Source organism: Engystomops pustulosus, chromosome 6, assembly GCF_040894005.1.
Source record: "Engystomops pustulosus chromosome 6, aEngPut4.maternal, whole genome shotgun sequence".
Classification (NCBI taxonomy): domain Eukaryota; kingdom Metazoa; phylum Chordata; class Amphibia; order Anura; family Leptodactylidae; genus Engystomops; species Engystomops pustulosus.
Genome location: NC_092416.1, coordinates 84,890,400 through 84,913,760, shown reverse-complemented (window position 1 = coordinate 84,913,760; position 23,361 = coordinate 84,890,400). Strand labels below are relative to the sequence as shown.

General features: G+C 42.4%; 1 protein-coding gene across 1 annotated transcript; it reads right to left on the bottom strand.

Annotated features, from left to right (window-relative positions):
* Positions 1-4,117: 4,117 nt before the first annotated feature.
* On the bottom strand, positions 4,118-20,908 carry GFY (golgi associated olfactory signaling regulator). The gene is made up of 4 exons (XM_072113367.1): positions 20,836-20,908; positions 18,356-18,869; positions 16,577-16,741; positions 4,118-5,053 (listed from the first exon to the last, which is right to left on the bottom strand). Exons 1-4 carry the CDS (start codon positions 20,890-20,892, stop codon positions 4,863-4,865), a joined length of 927 nt encoding a protein of 308 aa, XP_071969468.1. The 5' UTR covers positions 20,893-20,908; the 3' UTR covers positions 4,118-4,862.
* Positions 20,909-23,361: the final 2,453 nt, after the last annotated feature.

The following is a 23,361-nucleotide window of genomic DNA, read 5'->3' as shown; positions in this document are numbered from 1 at the left end:
TAATTATATAAAGAACATATACCTTAGAGTGAGACAATTAAACATCATTATAACAGTTTTGGAGGCCAGTCGGCCATGACACCAGTGTCTAGGGGTTAACCCAAAAAAACTTCCCAAGTTGAAAAATAGCCAATTTCAGCCTATTGTGCATTTGTGTTTCACATTATTATTACCCCTATACCCTATCCTCCCTCCCCCCTCCAGTGTGAATTGGTTCTTAGTGTGCGCTCCAATCAAAGTGATAACGCAGAAAGACCTTTTAATAAACGGCAACAACTTTTATTTATTTATTTTTTACTGTTCCTCCTTTGGAGTCTTTACTAGTTTGCATTTTACATGTTTTAATTCTTGTTGTCTGTTGTTTGACTGTATTTTCATTAAATCTAGACTTACACCTTTTAAAAAATTGTTTCAGAATTTTCTACATGGTGATTTTCTAGTTGCTTAGCTGATTGAACTAATATAAAAGTAATGTACCAGAGAATTTACCTAATGAGAGGATAATTAAATCCCCAGCTAGACACTATCATTGTTGCACCCAAAGAAAGAATCCCAGGAGCTGCAACCAATGACTCACAAAGACACTGAAGAGTGAACAAATGAAAACATCTTTATTTTTACACAAGGTCGTACACACTTATGTCTTGCTTTATAAAATGAGAAACTGCCAAAGTATTCAGCAAAATGTATATATATTTCAGGCATAAGTTTAGCTTTAAAGGGCATGTACTAAGACAGCATGCAAATGAGCCTGAGGGGGTCTATTCTTCATTAACACCTATGTAGCCTGGAGACCCTCAGGCTCATTTGTATACAGTCCTTCATCCTGGTGGTAGATGCCCTTTAAAGGGCACATGGCACACTAGTATGCTAATCAGGGCCGGCGCTATGGGTAGGCAAAGGTGGCAATTGCCCAGGGCCCCCTGCCCCCTGGAAGAGGAGAATCTCTTCTTTCAAATGAATCTTGAATTGTGTTTCTAGGTGCCATGGATCCAGAGATATTCAGGTTTAAAGTGAGAATATCAGGTGCCATTTTTATATATAAAAATCACTCCCGATGGCAGTTTAACAGTTATTATCTCCGTTTTCCTAAAACATAGAAACACAAATTTAAATTCATACAAAAGAGGAGACTCTCTTCTTTCATAGGAAAAAAGAAGTGAGGTTCTATGTCTCACAGAGCCAGAGATACAGCCCCCTGAAATGTAATCCCCCCTCCAGATTCTTAGCCATCAGGCTACAGGGAGCATTTGCTGCACACAGGAGCTGCTGCACCTCACAGATAATGGAAATAATCACTCTATATGTTACTACATTTTGAGAATGGATAATATCAACTAATATTCATGTTTTTAACCCTTCTCTATGCAGAACTATCGAACAACACACTTTGGGCCACATGTATCAATCGTTTTTTTTCTGTTGTTTTTGGGCCTTTTCATTCAGGCGCACCGTTTTTGCGCCATTTTTGCCAAACTAGCTGCGCAGAAAAAATAACCAGCTTTCCCTCATTTATCCTAGCAATCCAGATGTTTTGCTGCGCCTTATGATATTCATCACTTCCGACTTTTCATTTAGGCGCAAAAATGGGCGCAAAAACACTCCAGCCCGAGGTGGTGTTAACTGAGAAGAAAGCACTGAGCCCCTTTGCAGAACAGCTCATTTCTAGCAGCAAAGCTCATCCAGACACTAGAACAGATCATACAGACATTAGATACTCTGCAGACACTAGAACAGATCATACAGACATTAGATGCTCTGCAGACAGGAGCTGCAGACTCTATTTACAGTTCATCACCTTCTATTTACAAAACATTCTGCAGAATCCTGAGCTCAAAGCAAGAGAGCTGAGAACATTGCAGAATGTTGCAGATACTACAGACAAGTGTCCCCCATGTAATTCTGCACAGTATCACCAGTGTGTCTGAGGGGGATACTGTACAGAATTACAGGGGTGCAGCAGGAGATCAGCACTGGGGGATCCCCTCCAGGAGAAGCCACTGCTGAGGAGGTCACTGGGTGCTGGGTGTCACACACCTGGGTGCTGCTGTGAGTGTTATCTTCATTCTGGGATGTGGGAGAAGAAGAGAGGAGCTTGTAGCAGGATCACATGTAAGTGCCCGAATCTAACATTACGCCGAAACTGCACCAAAACTGTGTTAAAGTAAAGTGATTAATAAGAGGCAGTAAATTAACTTATCACAGATGGTTGTAGCTTGTGATAATTCTGGAAAACAGTGCGCCAGAATTTAGGCGCAACTACTTCACTTAGGCGCACAAAAGTGATAAATGTGGCCCTTTCTCTCTTATTCCCTTTTATTTTGTGATAGTTTTTTCTTGTTGGGAAAATTGACTGATACGATGAACATTCGATCCTCTTCGCCTAATGTGACTACACCGTGACCAGAACATGTCCATAAAGTTATATGTAACACCAAACACACACACATGTTCTGGAATAAAGTTTTTATTTCACACCATCCTCCATTATTTACACCTGACGTTCTCACTCTCATTCTTATGAAGCACGGAGGGTTCTGTTATTGTGCAGCTAATACAATGGCGCACATCTAAAAGTGACTTTTATTATCTCATTAGAGAGGTTTAGACTGTCTAAAAATGTCTAGCTGAAAAGCAGATATCTAGTTATTACAGTTTTAGTGATATTATGTGGATTTATTTATGTGAACATATCAATAGGGCACATTTGTGAACTATACACATGCCCATGCATTACATTTAGGAGATGTGAAGGTAAACATTTTCTGTTTGGATCAAATTTTTTGCCATCAAAGTCAAATTTTAAGTATTTTTTTTAATAAAATGCTTCAATTTGAATCAAAATTGCATGAAGGCGCCTATGTCTATAAACTCTTTGATGCAATTTTGAAAATGGGGCAAGTGTCTGCTTTCAGAAAATATCGGTCCCTCTCCCCAATGGGCCTCACAGTCTAATCAACCTACCAGTAATTTTTTGGAGTGTGGGAGGAAACCGGAGGACCCGGAGGAAACCCACACAGACACAGAGAGAACATACAAAATCTTTGCAGATGTTGACCAGCGCTGCAAGGCTGTAGTGCTAATCACGGAGCCACCATGCTGCCCATAAATCTCCCTATCATCTATCTCCTATAAAATTCTCCCATATTACAGTTTGTTTTACCATACTAAAGGGAGCCTCTTGCTGACTGTGACTGGTCATAAAATAGTTTTATTTTGGGGCCCCACTTTTAATTTTGCCCAGGGCCCCACTTTGTCTAGAACCGGCCCTGATGCTAATCAGTCTACTGAGAAGTTTGATTTATAATTTCACATGAAGGAAGTCAGGATAACATAATTTATTATTTTAAACATTTGCTTTTACCGGAATCAGGAGTCCAGTGGGTAGTCTTATTTAGTGATTGACTACTTCCTTAGTAACATTCATGAATGGAAGTATTTCTATTTTGAAAAAAAAACGCCAACGCCACAATATTTAAAGGCACATCGTGAAAATGTATAAAATATTGCTCCCGCAAGTGGTCACACTTGCTGATGATCAATTGGATTAGCAGCACTTGCCCTCACCCTTTTAATGTGTGGAAGGACTTTGGATGTACTTTTTAAAAAAAACACCTTATAGTGTTTTAGCGTAAGTTTTTTTTAGATAAGTCTGGACGCGGTGGGTTGTGTCATCTGAGAATTTATTTACTTTATTAGAAGACTTTCAAAGGGCCAATAAATTTTTCTCTATGTCATGTTGAAACCATAGAGTTCCTAGAGGGTGTACTTTCTATTTCTATAAATCCCAATAGTTGCATTGCAAAGCAATTAAAAAATCCCTTTATTTGTGCTTTCGATTTCTCACACAAACACAATACACCCTAGCTATGTGGTCTCTTTAAACGGCTGTCCTGAAAGGGCGGGTGCAGGAGTCAGGACTCTATTGATCTAATATTGATGATATATCCTTAGTATAGGTTATCAATATATAAACGATCACTAACTTTTCAAGAAACTTTGTCTAAGTCAATAGCACAGGTGAATAATATATACTTTTCATATTTCTAGCTTCTTAAACTGACTTTCACTCTTAAATCTCTTCCATTAACCATATTGCAATAGCAGGATGAATGAAAGCTTACAAAATAGTCAGATTATTATTCTTCACAACATTTGCATTTCAAATTTGAAGGGGACCTTTCACTAATTTCAACTATGCACAAGTGTACAAATATATACATTATGATCAGTGCATCACTATTTTCCACTCATTGTACTGTATAACTATATACAAATGTTATAAGTAAGGACTCCCAAAGATATAATGGGGCTTATTTACTAAGGGTCGCGCTACTTACTTTCGTCAGGGATTGCACGGCTTGGACAGGTATTTAATAGATGTCTGGGATTGTGTCACACGCAATCGTTTTTTTGGCGCAGGTGCGCTAGCTTCCGTGCGACACAAATTGGGGGGTGTGGCGGAGGACGATCCGACTGATTTGAACTGAGCACGGTATTTAACTTTCAAATTGTGTTGCAAAAGACAATGCACTTACATGTACCAGGAAGAAGAAGGTGAACTCCGGCGGAGCTGAGCGGGGAGCGACACATGCAGGATATCGGGCGTATGATCTTAGTGAATCGCGGCAGAGGGCATTATACACAGACAATGCACTTTCTGTGAACTCCTTAGACCAGGTAAATAAATGTGCCCCAATAACTGTATGAATAAAGACTAATGTACGGAATTGATGGAATTTGTAAACATAAGTTTGGTTGCCCCAAAACAATAAATTCCCTTATTAGCTTAAAGTGTCTACTCATTCTTCCAAGATCAAAGTAACAGTAGCTCAGGAGGATGATTACGGTTGTTTAATGGACTATATCTGGATGATCTGATGTAGGAGTTCATTGGATGAAGTGCCCTTTGGTTCATCAACTTTGTAGTCTCCTTTGGTGTCACAAGTCTCAGTTTTGTGACATTTGTGTTGTGGCGTGGGAGCTGGAGTTAACTCTGTATCTCTGAAGGAGAAGAAATCAAGATGGTCTACGGGAGTGTCCAGATGTAGCACTGTACAGAATGAACATAGAAGACTTGTTAATAGGAAATAGATACAAATAAAAGAATTTAAGTATCCATAAGCCCCCCCCCCCATTGTTCCTGTACATGACTATGGATATCTTAATACTTATACTATTTTACTAACAAAGTATACCAATACTATCTATCGTACAATCTATGCTTTGATGGTGAACGGTGCATGTCTACCCTTTTTTAGGGCCAACACAAGCACTTACAAATGATGTCGCAGGACAATATTAATAACTCTTCTGGCCACGTCAAGTACTTACACAAATGGTCACAGAGTAAGGAAACTGGACTGGTCCCAGTTTCTTAGCACTTTGATGAAGCCCTGCATGCAGAAATTACCCGTCTGTTCATACAAAAGGGTAAACACCTATTTTTCAGTAGTAGCCTTTTTCCTAACCCAGGGATTGATTGTATGTTGTGATTGAGGCCCCTAAAATGATATCAATAAAATGAGAATTGGTGAGGCGGGATACTGTCTCTGTGCCTTTATGTCATCTCAGTAACCTGAGATGTATATACAGGCAGTCCCTGGGTTACGTACAAAATAGGTTCTGTAGGTTCGTTTTTAAGTTGAATTTGTGAGCAATTCGAAACTGTATATTTTATAATTGTAGCTCCAGGGTAATTTATTTTGTTCTTTGTGACAAATGGATTTTAAAAAGGTTGGGTTGTCATAAGAATCAGGATTAACAATAAGATTGCAGTCACCTTTGATAACTATTTTAGCTGTTTATTGTAGTCTAAGGCTAAAGAACAGTAAATTAGCAACATCCAGAGATCTGTTTGTAACTAGGGGTTATCTGTAAGTCGGGTGTACTTAAGTAGGTGACTGCCTATATTACCAGTAACTCGCTTGTTCAAAATATAACCTACCAAATTTATTGTAGGGTAGGTATAGTACAGTGAGTCTACTGTAGCCCAGGAGGAGCCAGGATTTATGTAAAATGGATGAAACCCATGTAGCTGCAATGTGGCCCCCTCGAAAAAGGTGGCTTAGTCACGGTTGGCTGCAATACTAAAATTAAAGTGAACCCGTCAACATGAATGATATTTAGCTGGTGACAGGTTCCCGTAGCCTATGCTATGATTTTAAAAAATGCCTCTGTCAGCATTCTGAATCAATTCAGCACTTTATAATAATTTTTTTACATTACCTGGTTACCTGCAAGCAGTGTGTGGTGAATTCTGGGGAGGGGCAGCTGCAGCAGCCTGTGTTTCCTCATGCATTTTTCCCATCCACCACAACCCCCCTCCTTCCTCTACTCAATGCACATGACAGGAAGTGGGGAGGGGGTTGGATGAGAGTGGAAAAGAGGACACAGGTACACACAGGCTAAAGCTGACCCACCGCACTCTGCTGGCATGGAGCCAGGTAAAACAAAACAGTAGTTTATAGTGAAGAAAAACAACCATTGTGTTAACCAATCATTATGCGTATTTAAAAAAAACCTCAAATTCGAGCCAGACTATGTAAAAACACACAATTATAATATTAATATAGGTATTAAGCACAGGATGCAGTGTATGCACATAACATCAGTCTGCTATCGTTCATTATTTTATGCCATACTGAAGGAATATTGTTAACCTCTGTTTTGTTATGATTGTACAAGACCATTAATAGCAGCAGCTCATTATTTCTTTAGATGGTTGGAGTTCACCCTGGTTTATCTGAGAGGTTAAAGGCCAGAAGATATCCTGTGTCTAGAGTCTTTGATGCCAGCTATAGTGTGATGCTAAGTGAGAAAGCAATGGGGGCTCAGGAAGAGAGCTGTTACCATGAAATCTCATTATTTTGGCCAACAGTTTTAACATGTTCCGATTACAAGCATAAACTATGCTGCTCACAATTAATTAATTGGTACAAATTTTTTGGTTCCGTTTATGTTTATTGAAATTTGTTTAAGAAAAGCATCAACTTCATATAGATCCCAAAATTTAACACTGTAATTATTGCCTTTGGGTTTTGGATGGTCCTGCGGTGGGTGAATTACAACCTGTTTTCATTATGATTGCGGTATATGTCCTTCATTGCTGCTAGGTAGTATATACAGTATATGGAAAATATATAATATGTAGAGATGAGCGAACATACTCGTCGGAGCTTGATGCTCGTTCGAGCATTAGCGTACTAATAACTGCTCGTTGCTCGGACGAATACTTCGCCCGCTCGAGAAAATGTCATCTCCCTCTGTTTTGATTTTTGGCGGCCAGAAACAGAGCCAATCACAAGCCAGGAGCCTCTGCACTCCACCCAGCATGACGTGGTACCCTTACACGTCGATAGCAGTGGTTGGCTGGCCTGATCAGGTGACCCTGGAATAGACTAGCCCCTGCCCGCGCTGCTCGCATCATTCTCTGTCTGGATGCCGTTAGGGAGAGAGTTGCTGCTGCTGCAGGGATAGCGTTAGGGTGTTATATTAGCTTACTGTTAGGCAGGAGTGAGTCTACAAGAACCCAACAGCCCTTGTTAGGGCTACAATAGCGTTATATATATATTTTTTTTTGTTTGCTTGTGGCTGGGCTTGCTGGCACTAGTAGTGCAGCTAGTACCATATTGTGAGGAATTTGCAGGGAGACTTGCGACCGTTGTGTTTAGCTCTTAGTGACACACATATCCATCTGAAACACCTAAGTGGGACAATTTATTAGGGGTTTGATTGAATTAGGCACAGTCTGCCGATTTTTTTTTTTTTACTTTCATTTTTTTTTCAAAACTAAAAGTCATCACAGGCAAAGCACAAATCCAGTTCTGTGCTGTCAGTGTAGGTTAGAAACTACTAGCCATACAAGAATCCAACCGGCCTTCTTAGGGCTACAATAGCGTTATATATATATATTTTTTTTTTTGCATGTGGCTGGCCTTGCTGGCACTAGTAGTGCAGCTAGTACCATATTGTGAGGAATTTGCAGGGAGACTTGGGAACGTTATATTTAGCTCTTAGTGACACACATATCCATCTCAAAGTAGACAATTTATTGGGGGTTTGATTGAATTAGGCACAGTCTGCTTTTTCTTTTTTTTTTTACTTTCATTTTCTTTTATAACTCAAAGTCATCAGGCGCAGCACTAAATCCAGTTGTGTGCTGTCAGTGTCGGCTAGAAACTAGCCATATGAGAACCCAACAGGCCTTCTTAGGGCTACAATAGCTTTATATATTTTATTTTTGGTTGATTTGCTTGTGGCTGGCCTTGCTGGCACTTGTAGTGCAGCTAGTACCATATTGTGACGAATTTGCAGGGAGACTTGCGAACATTCTGTTTAGCTCTTAGTGACACACATATCCATCTCAAACACCTAAGTGGGACAATTTATTAGGAGTTTGATTGAATTAGGCACAGTCTGCTCTTTCTTTTCTTTTTTTTTCAAAACTAGAAGTCATCAGGCACAGCACAAAATCCTGTTGTGTGCTGTCAGTGTAGGTTAGAAAATAGCCATAGCAATAGGATAGCATTGTTTTGTTAAAAAAACAAAAACACAAAAAACACAAAAAAAACACAAAAAATTTTTACAGTTTACACTTTAATTTTGAATGTTGAACCCGAGGGCTAGGGGTAGAGGACGAGGCCGTGGTCCTGGGCTGAGTGAGACACCACCTGCTGATGAGGGAGCAGGGGAATGCCGCAGAGCTACACTCCCTAGGTTCATATCTCAAGTTACTGGGACTCGTGGTAGAGCACTGTTGAGGCCAGAACAGTGCGAACAGGTGATGTCATGGATTGTGGACAATGCTTCTAGCCATTTGTCCACCAGTCAGTCTTCCACGCAGTCCACCCATGTCACCGAAATCAGCACTCCACCTCAGCCTCCTTCCCCCCAGTCTGCCCCCTCCCAGGAAAATTTGGCATTTAAACTGGCATACTCTGAGGAACTGTTTTCTGGACCCTTCCCAGAGTCACAAACCACTTGTCCGGCTGTTGCTGAGCTCTTTACCGATGCCCAGGTTTTCCACCGATCACAGTCTGTGGGTGATGATAACATTGATGACGTAGTGGAAGAAGTGTGTAAAGAGGTGTCAGTGGTGAAGTTGTTGTCAGGGCAGGAAGTCCGAGGGGGGAGCAGACTGAGGGATCGGAGAATGGTGAGGTGACAGTCACAAGCTGGGTTGATAGGCCGGGTGAACACAGTGCTTCTGAGATGGAGGCGAGTCCTCGACGAGAACAGTTTGGAAGAGGCAATGGTGGGGCCAGACGGAGAGGCAGGGCCAGAGCTGGTGCATCAGCGCCAAATGTTTCACGTAGTGAAGCTCCCGTGGCGAGGGCTAGATTTTCAGAAGTCTGGAGGTGCTTTAAAGAAACACCGGATGACCGACAGACTGTGGTGTGCAACCTGTGCCACACCAGGATCAGCAGGGGTTCCACCACTACCAGCTTAACCACCACCAGTATGCGCAGGCATATGAATGCTAAACACCCCACTCAATAAAACCAAGGCCGTTCACCTCCGGCTGGGCACACCACTGCTCCTTCCCCTGTGTCATCTGCTGCCTCTGCTAGTCAGCCCCTTCCCAGGACCCCGGCCCAAACACCTCCCGTGCGAAAACCACACCTTCGCCTCCACGATCCTCCACAGCATCCCCCAATGTCTCCATGCGCAGCGTTCAGCTCTCCATACCCCAGACGCTGGAGCGCAAGAGGAAGTACAGTGCAACCCACCCACACGCCCAAGCCCTCAACGTCCACATCTCCAAATGACTTAGCCTGGAGATGCTGCCCTATAGCCTGGTAGAGACCGAGACCTTTCGCAACCTCATTGCGGCGGCCGCCCCTCGGTATTCGGTCCCCAGCTGCCACTACTTTTCCCGATGTGCCGTCCCAGCCCTGCACCAGCACGTGTCAGACAACATCATCATGCCCTGACCAACGCCATTTCTGACAAGGTCCACCTGACCACGGACACGTGGATGAGTGCTGCCAGGCAGGGCCACTATATATCGCTGACGGCACATTGGGTTAACTTGGTGGAGGCTGGGACCGAGTCTGACCCTGGGGCTGCTCATATACTGCCGACGCGGAGGATTGCGGGGCCTACCTTGGTCCAGGTCTCTCAGGCCTACTATGCCTCCTCCTCCTCCTACCCCTCCTCCACCTCCTCCTCCGAATTACCATCCGTGGGCATGGCGCCATCAGTCGGTAGCTCTAGGCACAGCAGCAGTGCCGTCGCTAAGCGACAGCAGGCGGTGCTCAAACTGCTGAGCCTAGGCGATAAAAGCCACACCGCCCAAGAGCTGTTACAGGGCATCATGGCGCAGACTGATTTGTGGCTGGCACCGCTGAACCTGGTGGTGACTCTGCAACTCGGCAGACTGACACATGTGCCATGCCTGGCCCATGTGTTAAATCTCATAGTTCAGCGGTTCCTCAAGACATACCCCAATTTGTCTGATTTGCTCACAAAGGTGCGCCGCATCTGTGCGCATTTCTTAAAGTCCAGCACAGATGCTGCCACTCTCAGGGCAGTGCAGCGCCGCCTCCAACTGCATGCTCACCGACTGTTGTGCGACGTGCCCACGAGGTGGAATTCAACATTAAACAGGTTATCCAGAGATTACCAGCAGCGCAGAGCGATTGTAGACTGCCAGATGTCAACTTCCACCAGAACTGGTAGTCAGGTCAGTCAGCTTCCTCAAGTCTACAATGAGGAGTGAACGTGGATGTCTGATATCTGTCAGGTGCTGAGTAACTTTGAGGAGTCAACACAGATGGTCAGTGGCGATGCCGCCATCATCAGCCTCACCATCCCGCTGCTTGGCCTGTTGAAAAACTCTCTGGCCAGCATGAAGTCAGAAGCTTTGTGCTCGTCACAAGAGACGGGCGAAGAAGATTCCCTTGTTGATAGCCAAAGCACCCCCAGGTCTGTTTCTCAGCGTATATCGGAGGAGGTGAAGGAGGATGAGGAGGAAGAGGAGGAGAATGTTGGCGAGACAGAAGAGGGGAGCATTGCTCAGTCCTTCACTGTTCAGCATGTATGGGCAGAAGAAGAGGAGTTGGAGGAGGAAGAAATGGACAGTCAGGCCAGTGAGGGGAGTGACTTCTTGCGAGTTGGGACTCTGGCGCATATGGCAGATTTCATGCTAGGCTGTCTATCCCGTGACCCTCGCGTTCAAAGAATTTATTCCAGCACCGATTACTGGGTATTCTCTTTCCTGGACCCACGGTACTAGCAAAATCTTTCCACTCTCATCCCTGGAGAGGAAAGGAGTGTGAGAATGCATGAATACCAGCAAGCCCTGGTGCACAAGCTGAAACAGTATTTCCCTTCTGACGGCGCTAGCTGACCATACCATTGTCCTAAATGATCACACAGCTCCCTACAACTACTGGGTTTCAAAGCTGGAAATGTGGCACGAACTGGCGCTGTACGCCTTGGAGGTTCTTGCCTGCCCTGCCGCTAGCGTGTTGTCTGAGCGGGTTTTCAGTGCAGCGGGTTTTCAGTGGCATCATCACCGGTAAGCGTACACGCCTGTCGACTGACAGCACTGACAGGCTGACGCTTATCAAGATGAATGGATTTCTCAGGATTTCCATTCTCCACCAGGTGAAAGAAGCTCAACCTGGATAATGTATGCACTCCTCCTCCTCATTTTCCACCTTCTCCTCCTCTTTGTACACTAAAGCAGAGGAAACTGGCTATTTTTTGCCAAGGCCAACTGGCTCTAGCTATAGTACTCAATGGGGGTCATTTACTGAGGACCTGATTCACGTTTTCCCGACGTGTTACCCAAATATATTTCCGATTTGCGCCAATTTTCCCTGTATTGCCGCAGGACTTTGGCGCACGCGAACGGATTGTTGCGCATCAACGTCAGCATGCACGTGACGGAAATGGGGGGGGGGCGTGGCCGAACGAAAACCCAACGGATTCGGAAAAAACTCCGCTTTTTTTTAAAAAAATGTGTCGCAAAAATTGCACTTACCTTCACTCGGCCCGGCTCGGTGAATTCCAGTGCGTTCTGATGCCCTTCAGCGCAGCAGCGACATCTGGTGGACGGCGGAGGAACTACCTTAATAAATTCCGGCCGGACCCGAATCCAGCACAGAGAACGCGCCGCTGGATCGTGAATGGACCGGGTAAGTAAATCTGCCTCTATTTATTAAATTTTTCTGGAGGGCCACCTACCCGGTCCTCTGTTTTAAACAATTTTTGGGAGTGCAACATACAGGTACTCTAGGTATTTAATTTTTCTGAAGGGCCACCCACCCGGTCCTCTGGTTTGAAAACTTTTTTGGACTGCCACATACAAGCACCCAATCTATTTAATTTTTCTGGAGGACCACCTACCTGCTCCTCTGGTTTGAAAACTTTTTTGGACTGCCACATACAGGCACTATCCAAATTAAATTGTCTCCATAGCAGCCTCCACACGTCGTCTTTATAGCTACCTCCACACATCATTTCCATAGCTGCCTCCCAAAGTCGTCCATATAGCTGCCTCCATACATCGTCCCCTTAGCAAACGAGCTGTGTCAGGCAGAATTTTGGGTTGTTTTCATGGCTTCCACATCAAACTTGTTAACTTTGTCACCACCCTGCTGTGTTATCCACAAAATATACTGGCAAACTTTTATCATTTAACAATATTATTTCAGCGCTTCTTGCGCATCTGTTTACATTCCCCTCACCCACCATAACCAAGCCAATTTCTTATAAGAACAGTACTGCACTTGATCTTATACAAAAGGTTCTTAGAAGTGCTGTTTGTAGCCCCCGCCTGCTTTGAAAATTATAATTTTTTCAAAGTAAACGCTTCTGGCCCCCAGGCCCATTTTGGGTGGGGAGGAGCCGAGTGACAGGGGCTTGGACAGGCGAAAGCTCGCCTGGCTGCGGACCGCCAGCTCCATCCCAAGATTAGGCAGCCTCAGAGGCATCCATGCATGCTGCCCCTGCTGTTTCCTGTCCATTTCACCTCCACGATCCTCCACAGCGTCCAACAATGTCTCCATGCGAACCTTTCAACTGTCTATAACCCAGACGCTGGAGTGCGAGAGGATATACAGCACATCATCCCCTTATCAATCGAGCTGTGTCAGGCAGAATTTTAAGGTGTTTCACCAGATACATAATGGAACACGGTGCATCTGTCGCCACCATGCTGGAGACCTGAAGTTGCAGTCATAGCAGCGCAAAATGGATGCCCCATACTATCGCTCTTAATCATGGTAGTCGTCTCCATGGCTGCCTTCACATGTCGTCCCCTTATCAAACGAGCTGTCAGGCTCATTTTTCGGGTGTTTCACCAGATACATTATGGAACTTGGTCACTATGTTGCCACCATGCTGTATTATCGACTATATATACCGTAGGAAATCATTTCAACGCTGCTTGCTCACCTCCTTTGGTTCCTCTCTGCCGCCTTAACCAGGCAAAATACTGATACATACAGTGCTACACGTTATCCTCGCCAAAAGGAATTTTTTTAATTGGTTTGAAGCCTGAGTCCATTTGGGATATGTCGCCATGCCACTCTCTAGCCTGCCGCTGCTGCCGCTACCTCTGCATGCCGTCTTCTATAGCGTCAGGGTCAATTATTGGATGTTTTAGATGCTATCTAGCCTCATTTGGTCACTCTGTCATCACCATGCTGTTGCCCATAATTTTGGCATAATGGTGCGATTAAGCAGTCTCCCACTGACTTCAATGGAGTTCGTTATTCGAGACGAGTACTCGAGCATCGGGAAAAGTTTGTCTCGAATAACGAGCACCCGAGCATTTTAGTGCTAGCTCGTCTATAATAATATGCTTTAAAGTTATAGATGGATTGTTGTGTTGATGACATTTAAATACCTGTGTATATTTCAACAGTTTTCTGACCAGTCAGAATTGGTAAACCTCTCTAATGTAATTCAACAGTATTGCAACATCTATGGGGCATAAAGTAAATGAACATAAAGCATGATAAACCAAGGCACTTACTCATAGATCCAGGCACCGTGACTTTGATAATCTTCCTATATTTATCATCCATGGCATTTAAGGAGCTCTGGCTCCGGCTCATTAACATCATTTTAAAAGTTGATTTTAGATGGAAGGAGTCCATGGATAACAAATAAAAGAAGATTACCATAGACACAGTGCCTATCTATGAGTAAGTGTCCCTGGTTTATAATTAAGAATTTGATGGTAGATTTCCTTTAAAGAGTTTAGGTCATATGTATGCATGTATAAGAATAGGTACAAAACTAGTGGTAGGTAGATAGCAATAGGTAGATACATGTTCTACAGATTAATACATGCCTCATATAGGGTTTGCTGAGTGGAGAATAGAGAAGGATTTTCCCTGGCAGCCACAATTTTTCGCTTTGAAATAGGGCTGAGTGTGGCCCTACAAGAGGATACTGTGCCAGGATAACTCTGTGCTGGGTGCCCACAGAGACAGCTATGAGCACCACCTCTGGCGCCCATGTCAAAGGTTCGCCACCTCTGTCCTAAATGTTTACTTATTAGAGCCCACAGTAATATTTCACAGGGTGATGGGTTAGCGTTGGGAAATATTGTGAAGTTAGTCTTCGAGCAGTTACTGCCAAGTGAAGATGACCGAGATAAGAACTGGGACCACATCTAATACCAGACTAGAACGTTGAGCTACTGAGATAGAGACGGTTTGACACTAAAGTGGTACTGGAGAGCAAATCAGCTACATCTGTACTGCAATCTATTGTATCGTCATTGTTTTACTGACAGTTTGCCTATTAGACTCAGTTTTGAACTGGACTTAATAGACCACCTTACATGGCAGACACAGAGATCTTTGTCAGACCTCCGACTGCCATGGCAACCCCTCAGCACTCCGCAATGATGCTGCAGGGGGCCGAGAGAGGGAACCCTTAGCTGCCACGGTGGTGCTTGATCTCAGCAGTTAAGGCGTTAAACTGCCCAGCAAGGAGAGATCTCCCTGCCGGGCAGAAGCTGCAGGGGCCACGCTGTATCTAACTCTCCTGCTGTGGATATGTCTGGCATACTGGCAGTGCCAGTGTTATCCGAAGGACGAAATACATAGTCCAAACGTGGAAATGGGTCACTATTTAGGACAATCTGTTTCATCCTGTGTCTTCAACTAGTTAATATTTGGTCTATCTTAGGAGCCAGTCTTTTTATTATTATTAATTTATTTTGGTGATAGTAGAGGTTACAAGATAGTAATATGATATATAAGGGAATTATATAAAATACAAATTGGGAGAACTTTATATTACTCAAGAAAGCAATGTATAAAATACATTTGGGGTGCTTTATAAAATATAAGTAGATAATGGGGGCATTGTTTATAATGTGATTCATTTGGGGATTCTGTATGAAATGTTTTAAATTCAGGTGGACATTTTATATAATGTAGCTAATTTAGAGATGTTTCCAATGGCTATCTTTAGGGTAAATTTAACAGAATGATAAAAATGCATTATCTCTTTCCTGCAGGGAAGCAGAATAAAATGGCTATTGAACCACTTGTTTTAAGGCCTCATTCAGAAAGCCATATGCTTTCCCAGGCCTTAACCTGGGCTCATCACCTTTCCCCTTTCCATAGGATACATGGCTCGGTCACATTGCAACCTTCTATGGGGGCCATAATATGGCTGCAAAGTGTGCTGCTATACCACTGCTCTCAATGCTGTCATGGCCTAATTAAAAGAATTTACCCTACAGTATTAAAATTACTAAAAATATCCTGTAGGTGAGTAAAATTAAGAAGACGCAAATATATACAAGTTTTCTCATATTTTGCTAATTTGTTTTAGTGCACACCATATTGTATGAACTATCTTTTTTATTCCTGATACAGTAGAGCATTATAAGGTCTTCTTTTGTGTGGGATAATAAAACATGCTAATTGGTTCTAGTTTGTGGGTACATCCCATCCTTATTGATCACCTTTTTTTATATTTATAGGAGGCTGGAACCACTAAAATGTATTTATTTCTTGCTGCTGATTGTGCTGGTGTTAGTGTATGCAAGTTTTGCTTGTCCAGAGGCCCCACAAATCAGGACGAGTATACTCATCCTGCACTCTCAACTGTAATCTCTCTGTAATATATGTAATCTCTAAGTAAATTAAGGGGTTATATCTACTTATTAATGCATTCTGGCCCTTTTAACCCCTTCCTGTCAATTGACTTTTTCCATTTTATGTTTTGTTTTATTTAACTCCCCATCTATAATGCCAGGCCCCCGACTATAATGTATGGTTTGAAGTGCTAACCTTTTCATATGGGAAAGTGACACCTCATAACCCCCTTAACGATTGCGGCCACACAGGTTACACCCCTGCAATTCCCCACATTGTACTTCCTAGGGATGGTATGTATATTAGACAGGATCAGATTCACTGTCTCATTTCAATGTCACACACACAGACATTGGGGATAATTACAGAGGAAGAAAATGCATCATTAATATGTCGATGGACTTTAGAAGTAAACTACATGCTGATGATGTTATTCATTTAGAATTGAATCCCAATGCTGCAAGGGAACATTTATGAAAAAATATGATGTACCCACATACCTGGGTCTTCAAAGCCTTTTCCATAAAGACGGTGGTGGGAAAACATCTCCTCTTTATGTTGTCGAATATAGATACAATATATCAGAATAAGCAAACAAGCAAGTACCCCAACCATGCCAAGGAACATTGTAAGCAATTTATGGCCTCCAAAATATGTTTTCACTCCTGATATGAAAAAAAAAAGACTTAAGGGAATTTTTCTCATTTCATAGACATTTTATTATTTATTGTTTGTTTGTGTGCTTCCACCCGCTCTCACCATCCTTTAATATACATTTATAAAATAACTTTTAATTCTCTTGCTATACTGCAGGTGTTCAGGCCACCACCAGTTAAAAAGCTAAAATTGGAGTAATCCTTTTCATGTAATGCAACAGGTTTGCAACTGAGTTTGACAGTGTGTGGTCAAGTATATAAGGAAAAGTACTGTAAATACGCGAGTACAAGCCTCTCTCAGCTTACACTCTAGTCTATACAAAAAAATAACACTGAACTCACCTTTCTGAAGCCCCCGCAGGTCCTCTTTTTGCTTCCGGTCCTCCGGCTCCATCTTTGGGTCCCGACACAAGCAGAGGCGGCGTTGGTGCACACAGGATGACATCGGCAAGTGGATGATGTAATAGTTTGTGTGCCAGCAGTGCATGGGGATCCAAAGACGTAACCACTGGACAAGAAGGAAGAACAGGACTTGCAGCGGCTTCAGAAAGGTGAGCATAAAGTTAATTTTTTATATAGGCTGAGCATACTCAGGGCAGTGGCTGCTGGCTATATACTGGGGGCCGGGGCTGCTGGCTATATGTACTGGGGGCAGGGGCGAGCTGGCTATATATTGAGGGCAGAGGCTGTTTGGTTATATACTAGGGGGCATGGGCTGGCTGGTTAAATACTGAGGGCATGTGCTTCTGGCAATATACTGGGGTGCAGGGGCTGCCGGCTATATACTGGGGCAGGGGCTAGCTGGCTATATACAGTGGCCAGGGGTTGCTGGCTATATACTTGGGGGTATGGGCTGGCTAGCTATATACTAGAGGACATGGGCTGGCTATATACTAGGGAGCATGCGCTAGCTAAAAGGGGACTGGCTTCTGGGGGATATATACTTCTGGGGCATGTGCTGGCTGGCTTTATACTAAGGGTCAGGGGCTGTCTAGCTATATACTTGGAGAAAGGGGGCTGGCTAGATATATACTGGGAGCATGGGCAGGCAGGATAACTTGCTATATACTGGCTGGAAGCCATGACCAATGCATCTCCCGCCCTAGGCTTATACTCGAATCAATAGGTTTTCCCAGTTTGTATTAAAATTATGTACTTATGTACTTCGGCTTATACTATATATGTATATACGGTACATGGGTAAGTACTTATTCAGGGAGCAAAACACAGAAACCAGCCACCAAGTTTGATACAACCCAGTGGTGAGAATAAGGAGCAAGAACTTAGGCCCAGCACACTACTATTACCACCCTGTTTATACAGACCCTGCATAGTGCTAGCATTGTTATTCTGCATATATGGAGCTACTACTATTAACTTGCAAGTTTTTAACTCTCAGTGTAGCAGCCAAACCCCTCACCCTAGCTTAGCTCTCGTTCAAATAAAAAGGAAGTTGATTTGTGGTAACTGGATCTGACTACTACACAGAGAACTGAGCTGTCTGTTCCCTGTATTTTCTGAGAACAGTTGATCGATGAGTAAGAGTCTTGCCTTAACCAATGTGATATTGAGAAACTACACTATGGATAGGTATATATTTTATTCAGAAATATATAGTCTTACCTTTATTTATATAGTCATCCCCTTGATAGAACTGACAAAAGACAAAGTTTGGGAAAGTTATAAAATGCCAAAGTTTATAATGTGTTGTATTTTGTATGTTTTTTGTTGTCAGACTTCCACTAGAAGTCAGATTGGTTAGGTCCTCCTCTTCATCTTGTAAATCTACACTGGGTATACCAGTCACTCTGAAATCTGGAGAGCTGCTTCCCTTATTTTTCATGGCCGTGCCAGAGACGTTAGACTGTTGAAAGAGAACACGTTCAGTGGTGGTCACATTGGAGGGCAAATCATTGACCCGGGTTGTACCATTCGGTTTTTGATTAGCATTGTGCAGCTCAAGTGAATCATTAGATCCATCAAGATCATTAGTATCATTTGAAGTATCAGTGGTGAGTAGTCCTGCCGGTGGTAAAATGCTATATGAAAAGCATTGCTTTGTATGGCACAATATTGAGCACAGACCTGCAATGCAATATGCCCATTGGATTCTGTTCATCTTTCCGGGTTTTGATGTCTACAAGAAAACAAATATAAATACAGTATGCAATAAACAGAATAATATATAATAATACACAGAGGAAGTTACATAAGTCAAGTAAGTGGACTAACTTTATAATGCAGGCCCTAAGTGATACTTTTTGAAGCATACCTTGACCACAGCTATTCAACTTTTCTTAAGGAAATATCAGTATTGTTTCTCTAAAGTAGAAGAGAAACACATACAGTGACACATGCCGTAGCCTGGGAGAGCACACATTGGCACACTGGAGAGGAGAAGGGATGATCGCTGCTCACCCCTTCCCTTCTCTATAGGAAACAGCGCCACATGGCTGCAAACACGGGGAAAGATAGAGCATGCTCTATCTTTTCCCCATGTAAAGAACGGTATGGGGCCACATAGGCCCCCATAACCGTCTATGGGGACGTCTATACATCCCAACAACATCCATCTGAATGTGGCCTAAAAATTAGAAAAACTGCTTAGCTGAAATGTCAACGCAGAAGTCATTTAAAATATCTAATGCATATCTATGATGTCAGCCTACTTTAGTTTTTTTGACTATTTTTATTTTGAATCAAATGGATGATCATTTACTTATCTGTGAATGGAGTCTATCAGGTCATTTTGCTCTTCCAAATTACCTTCAGCTGTTGGAACTTTTTCGCTTAAAGAGAACTCCAAACATTTTTTTAAAAAGACCTTTTTGCAATATAAATATTGGCTAGTAAACAGATCTAGTCTCGTAACAGTGTCTGAACAGCTCTTGCCCACAAACGAGTTTGATGCTATGAACTTGCATCGCGAACTTGCTGAAACATCTGGCCCGACACTCAGAAACCAGAACTGAACTCAGTATGTCAGTTTCTGAGTGTCAGCTGGACGTTCCAGCAAGTACACAATGCGAGATTGATACAAGTTTGACGCATCAAACTTGCTCATGGGCAAGAGGCCTTAGAAGCATAGTTTTCCTTTACCCATCCTTTTTGGGATATTCCTTTCCCTCTATTCAAATAAATGAGCTACAAAACTAATCAAATAGAACTTCTTGCACTGTATACATTATAGAACTGACTAATAAGTTAGAAGCAGTTTAAGAGACTATTTCATGCTTTCAACAGCATAAATGTCCTAAACCTGTACATATTGGTACCTGATGATTCAGAAGTAATCACCAATGGCAATGGTGGACTATTGAACATGTCAGACAGGAGCGTGATAAAGAGTACAATCGTCAGGGTGGTCTAAAGTCATTCCCTCAAGACAACCAGACAAAAAACACAGAGTTTATTGACCAGAGGCTATAAACACTATGTAAACCTATCCTGATTGCTATAAGATGTGCACTGATGGCTATAGCGAAGCACTTGGTTGTTATAATGAGAGTGATATCAGTAACTGTGGGGGTAGATAGTGGGTTCCTTTTGCTTCTTTTTATTGAGTGGACTGCAGTGGGATCTCGTCCCCCGGTTCTGGACAGATTTCAGGAACTTGTGGAAAAAGATTTGGTTAAATTAAAAAGCGATTAGGTTTCTAAAGCTAAAAATAATATCTCTTTTAAACATAATTTAACATCGGGAGAAAGGAAAGCTCTACGGGAATTAAAAAACAACACAGACCTAATTATTAGGTCTGCAGACAAGGGGGGGAACGTGGTAGTACTCAATTCCTTGTTATATAAAAGAATTAATGAAGACATGCTAAGCGATACTTCCACATATAGACCCCTTAGTGACAATCCCACTGAGGTATTTCAACGAAAAATCACTAGTATCCTAGATGAGGGTGTCTATAGGGGAATCTTAACACAAAAACAAAGGGATTATCTGTACGTTCCTTTCCCCACAACTCCCATTTTCCACTCTCTCCCCAAGATCCACAAAGGGGGTTTTCCCCCTCCTGCCAGACCGATAGTAGCAGGCATCGGTGGCATGAGCGAATGTTTAGGGGAATGGGTGGACCACTACTTGCAGCCACTTACCAAAGTCACCCCAACATATTTGCAGGGCACGAAACATGTGCTGCAGATAATGAACATCTCTGTGTGGAAGGATGAGTACTGTGATGTCACAGCGCTCTACTCGTCCATCCCCCACGCAAGGGGTCTTCATTGTCTGCAACAACATCTACACAAATATAGTACTTACAGCCAAAATCTTATAGAATACATTGTCATAGTGGTAGAGTTCCTGTTGAAACATAATTTCTTTTTGTTTGATGGACGTTATTATTTACAGGTGGAGGGGGCCCCGATGAGGGCTAAGTTTTCCCCCTCGCTGGCCAACATCTATATGTCACAATGGGAGGATAATTTTGTTTTTTCCCCCAGCAATCCATATCAGGAGTCGATTGTATGGCTTGGTAGGTACATCGACGACCTGATATGGATCTGGAGGGGTGACAAGGAATTTGAGTCATTTGTCTTGTCACACTTAAACAAGAATGACATGAATTTGAAGTTTACTCATTTTTTTGGAGGTTCCGTGTCAATTTTTTGGACATTTGTCTGGAAGGGAGAGACAATACCATTATTGTTAGCCCCTACAAAAAAGATACAGCTGGCAATTCCATTCTGCTAGCCTCCTCATACCATCCTGCACACATAGTCAGAAACATTCCTTCTGGGGAGATGGTGAGACTCCACAGAAACTGCACTGAGGACACCACCTTCCACAAGGAAAAAGATATCCTAATAGACAGGCTCACATCTAGAAGATACAAACCTCAAGACCTTAAAATTGCAGCAAATAAAATATCAAAGGTAAATCAACAGGAACTCCTCAAGATCAATAAAGCATCCACATCAAAGCCCGAACACAAACAGGGGCCACGTAATCTAGTTTTTTCCACTTGTTTTAGTGAACAATTTCCCAAAATCAAACAAATTATCCTTAAATATCTTCCGATACTACTACAGGATGAGACCCTGGTTCCAATAGTTGAACCACGGGTTAAATGTGTGGCCAGAAGGGCCAAAACAGTGGGATCAGTCTTATCACCTAGTTTATACGATAGTAGTTCTAGCAGGAACAGTGTTCCCAGTTGTCTGCGCTTTCCAGGATGCTTCCGGTGTGGACATAAGGTCTGCAAAGCATGTACTTTTCTATTGGTACAGAACAAGTTTCAGTCTTTTGTCACAAATAATGAATATGACATTAAAAGTTACATTAATTGCAATACTGATAATGCAGTTTATTTAGCAGGCTGTACTCTCTGCCAGAAACAATATGTAGGTCACACTACAGGGGCTTTGAAAGTCAGAATTCGCCGACACTTGTCGGATATAGACAGTGAAAACATCAATATTTCCACACTTTCGAAACATTTTAGAGATGAACACAATAAGAACACTAAGGGTTTTTTTTGGTGTGGCATAGAGAAGATTTTTAAGCAGAAAAGAGGAGGAGACCTGAAACTAAAACTACTAAATAGGGAGACCTTCTGGATGTTCGTACTGAATAGTCGACATCCGGAGGGGCTGAACAAGAGGTTGGATTTAATTCTCACCTATAGATATTCTAGTTGGACAAAGATGGGAAAATTCTCACATATTGATATTCTAGCTGGAAAACGATGGGATAATTTTAAAGAGGTTTTTTGTCCCCCTACTATTCATACATCTGTCATGACTCTGGTACTGTTTCGTTCAGACACCGATATATATTTTTTACATTGATAGACACATATATTACTCTGTTCCATGATTAACCTGCCCATTATTATATCATATAAAGTTCAAAATTAAGAGAAGCATAATAATAATATATATTGTACTATCTTAATATGGGACAGGCATATCCATACTATGACAATGATTAATTGTACTGTGTTATATTCCTTTATTCAAAAATGTTAAGTATCTACTGGACATTTATCCAAAAATGTTAAGTATCTACTAGATAATGAATCTGTAAAATACTTGTGAAAAAAAGGAAAAAATAATGAATTAATTGTGCTGTATACCTCTTATCCGAATCTGTTAAATTCCTGGTTACATTAGATTTTAACATGCGGTTTACACCATAACCAACTTTTAATAGTCTTATGAATTGTTATGTAAATATATTTTCACTTACGTATACATGTTTTGTATATTCGGATCGGAGGGGTTGTGTTCCTATCACATGACCTGTTTGATCACGAGATTTCTCAAATCCCGGAAAGACTTTTATTATCGCGGTTTACCTGCAACATATGGTCTTACTCACGGCAGAGGTTTCCGGTCGGAGTACCTCCCTCCTCTCCAGATCAAGCTTTTCTCATTGGGTAAGCTAGTGCTTATATGTTTGTGTCAGTGTGTTTGTTACAATAGGATCATGATTAAGACGCTGTCGCGTCGAAACGCGTAGATCTTTGTGCAACACCCTCGCCGATGCAATGGCGAGGTAGTGCTTGCGAATACGTCCCACCTGTAGGTAACACCACATTACACTACATGGTCCTTATAGGATCAAGGGGAAATTGCAGTGGTTAATCCTGCCTGGCAAGGCAGATGTTAATATGTGAT

Coding starts and splice junctions, on each gene's coding strand:
- GFY (XM_072113367.1), bottom strand. CDS start 20,892: ATGTTCATTATCTGCAGCACATGTTTCGTGCCCTGCAAATATGTTGGG. Junction 16,742..18,355: donor GGATGACTATATAAATAAAG/GTAAGACTATAT, acceptor TTTTCATATCAG/GAGTGAAAACATATTTTGGA. Junction 5,054..16,576: donor AAAAGGCTTTGAAGACCCAG/GTATGTGGGTAC, acceptor CATTCTGTACAG/TGCTACATCTGGACACTCCC.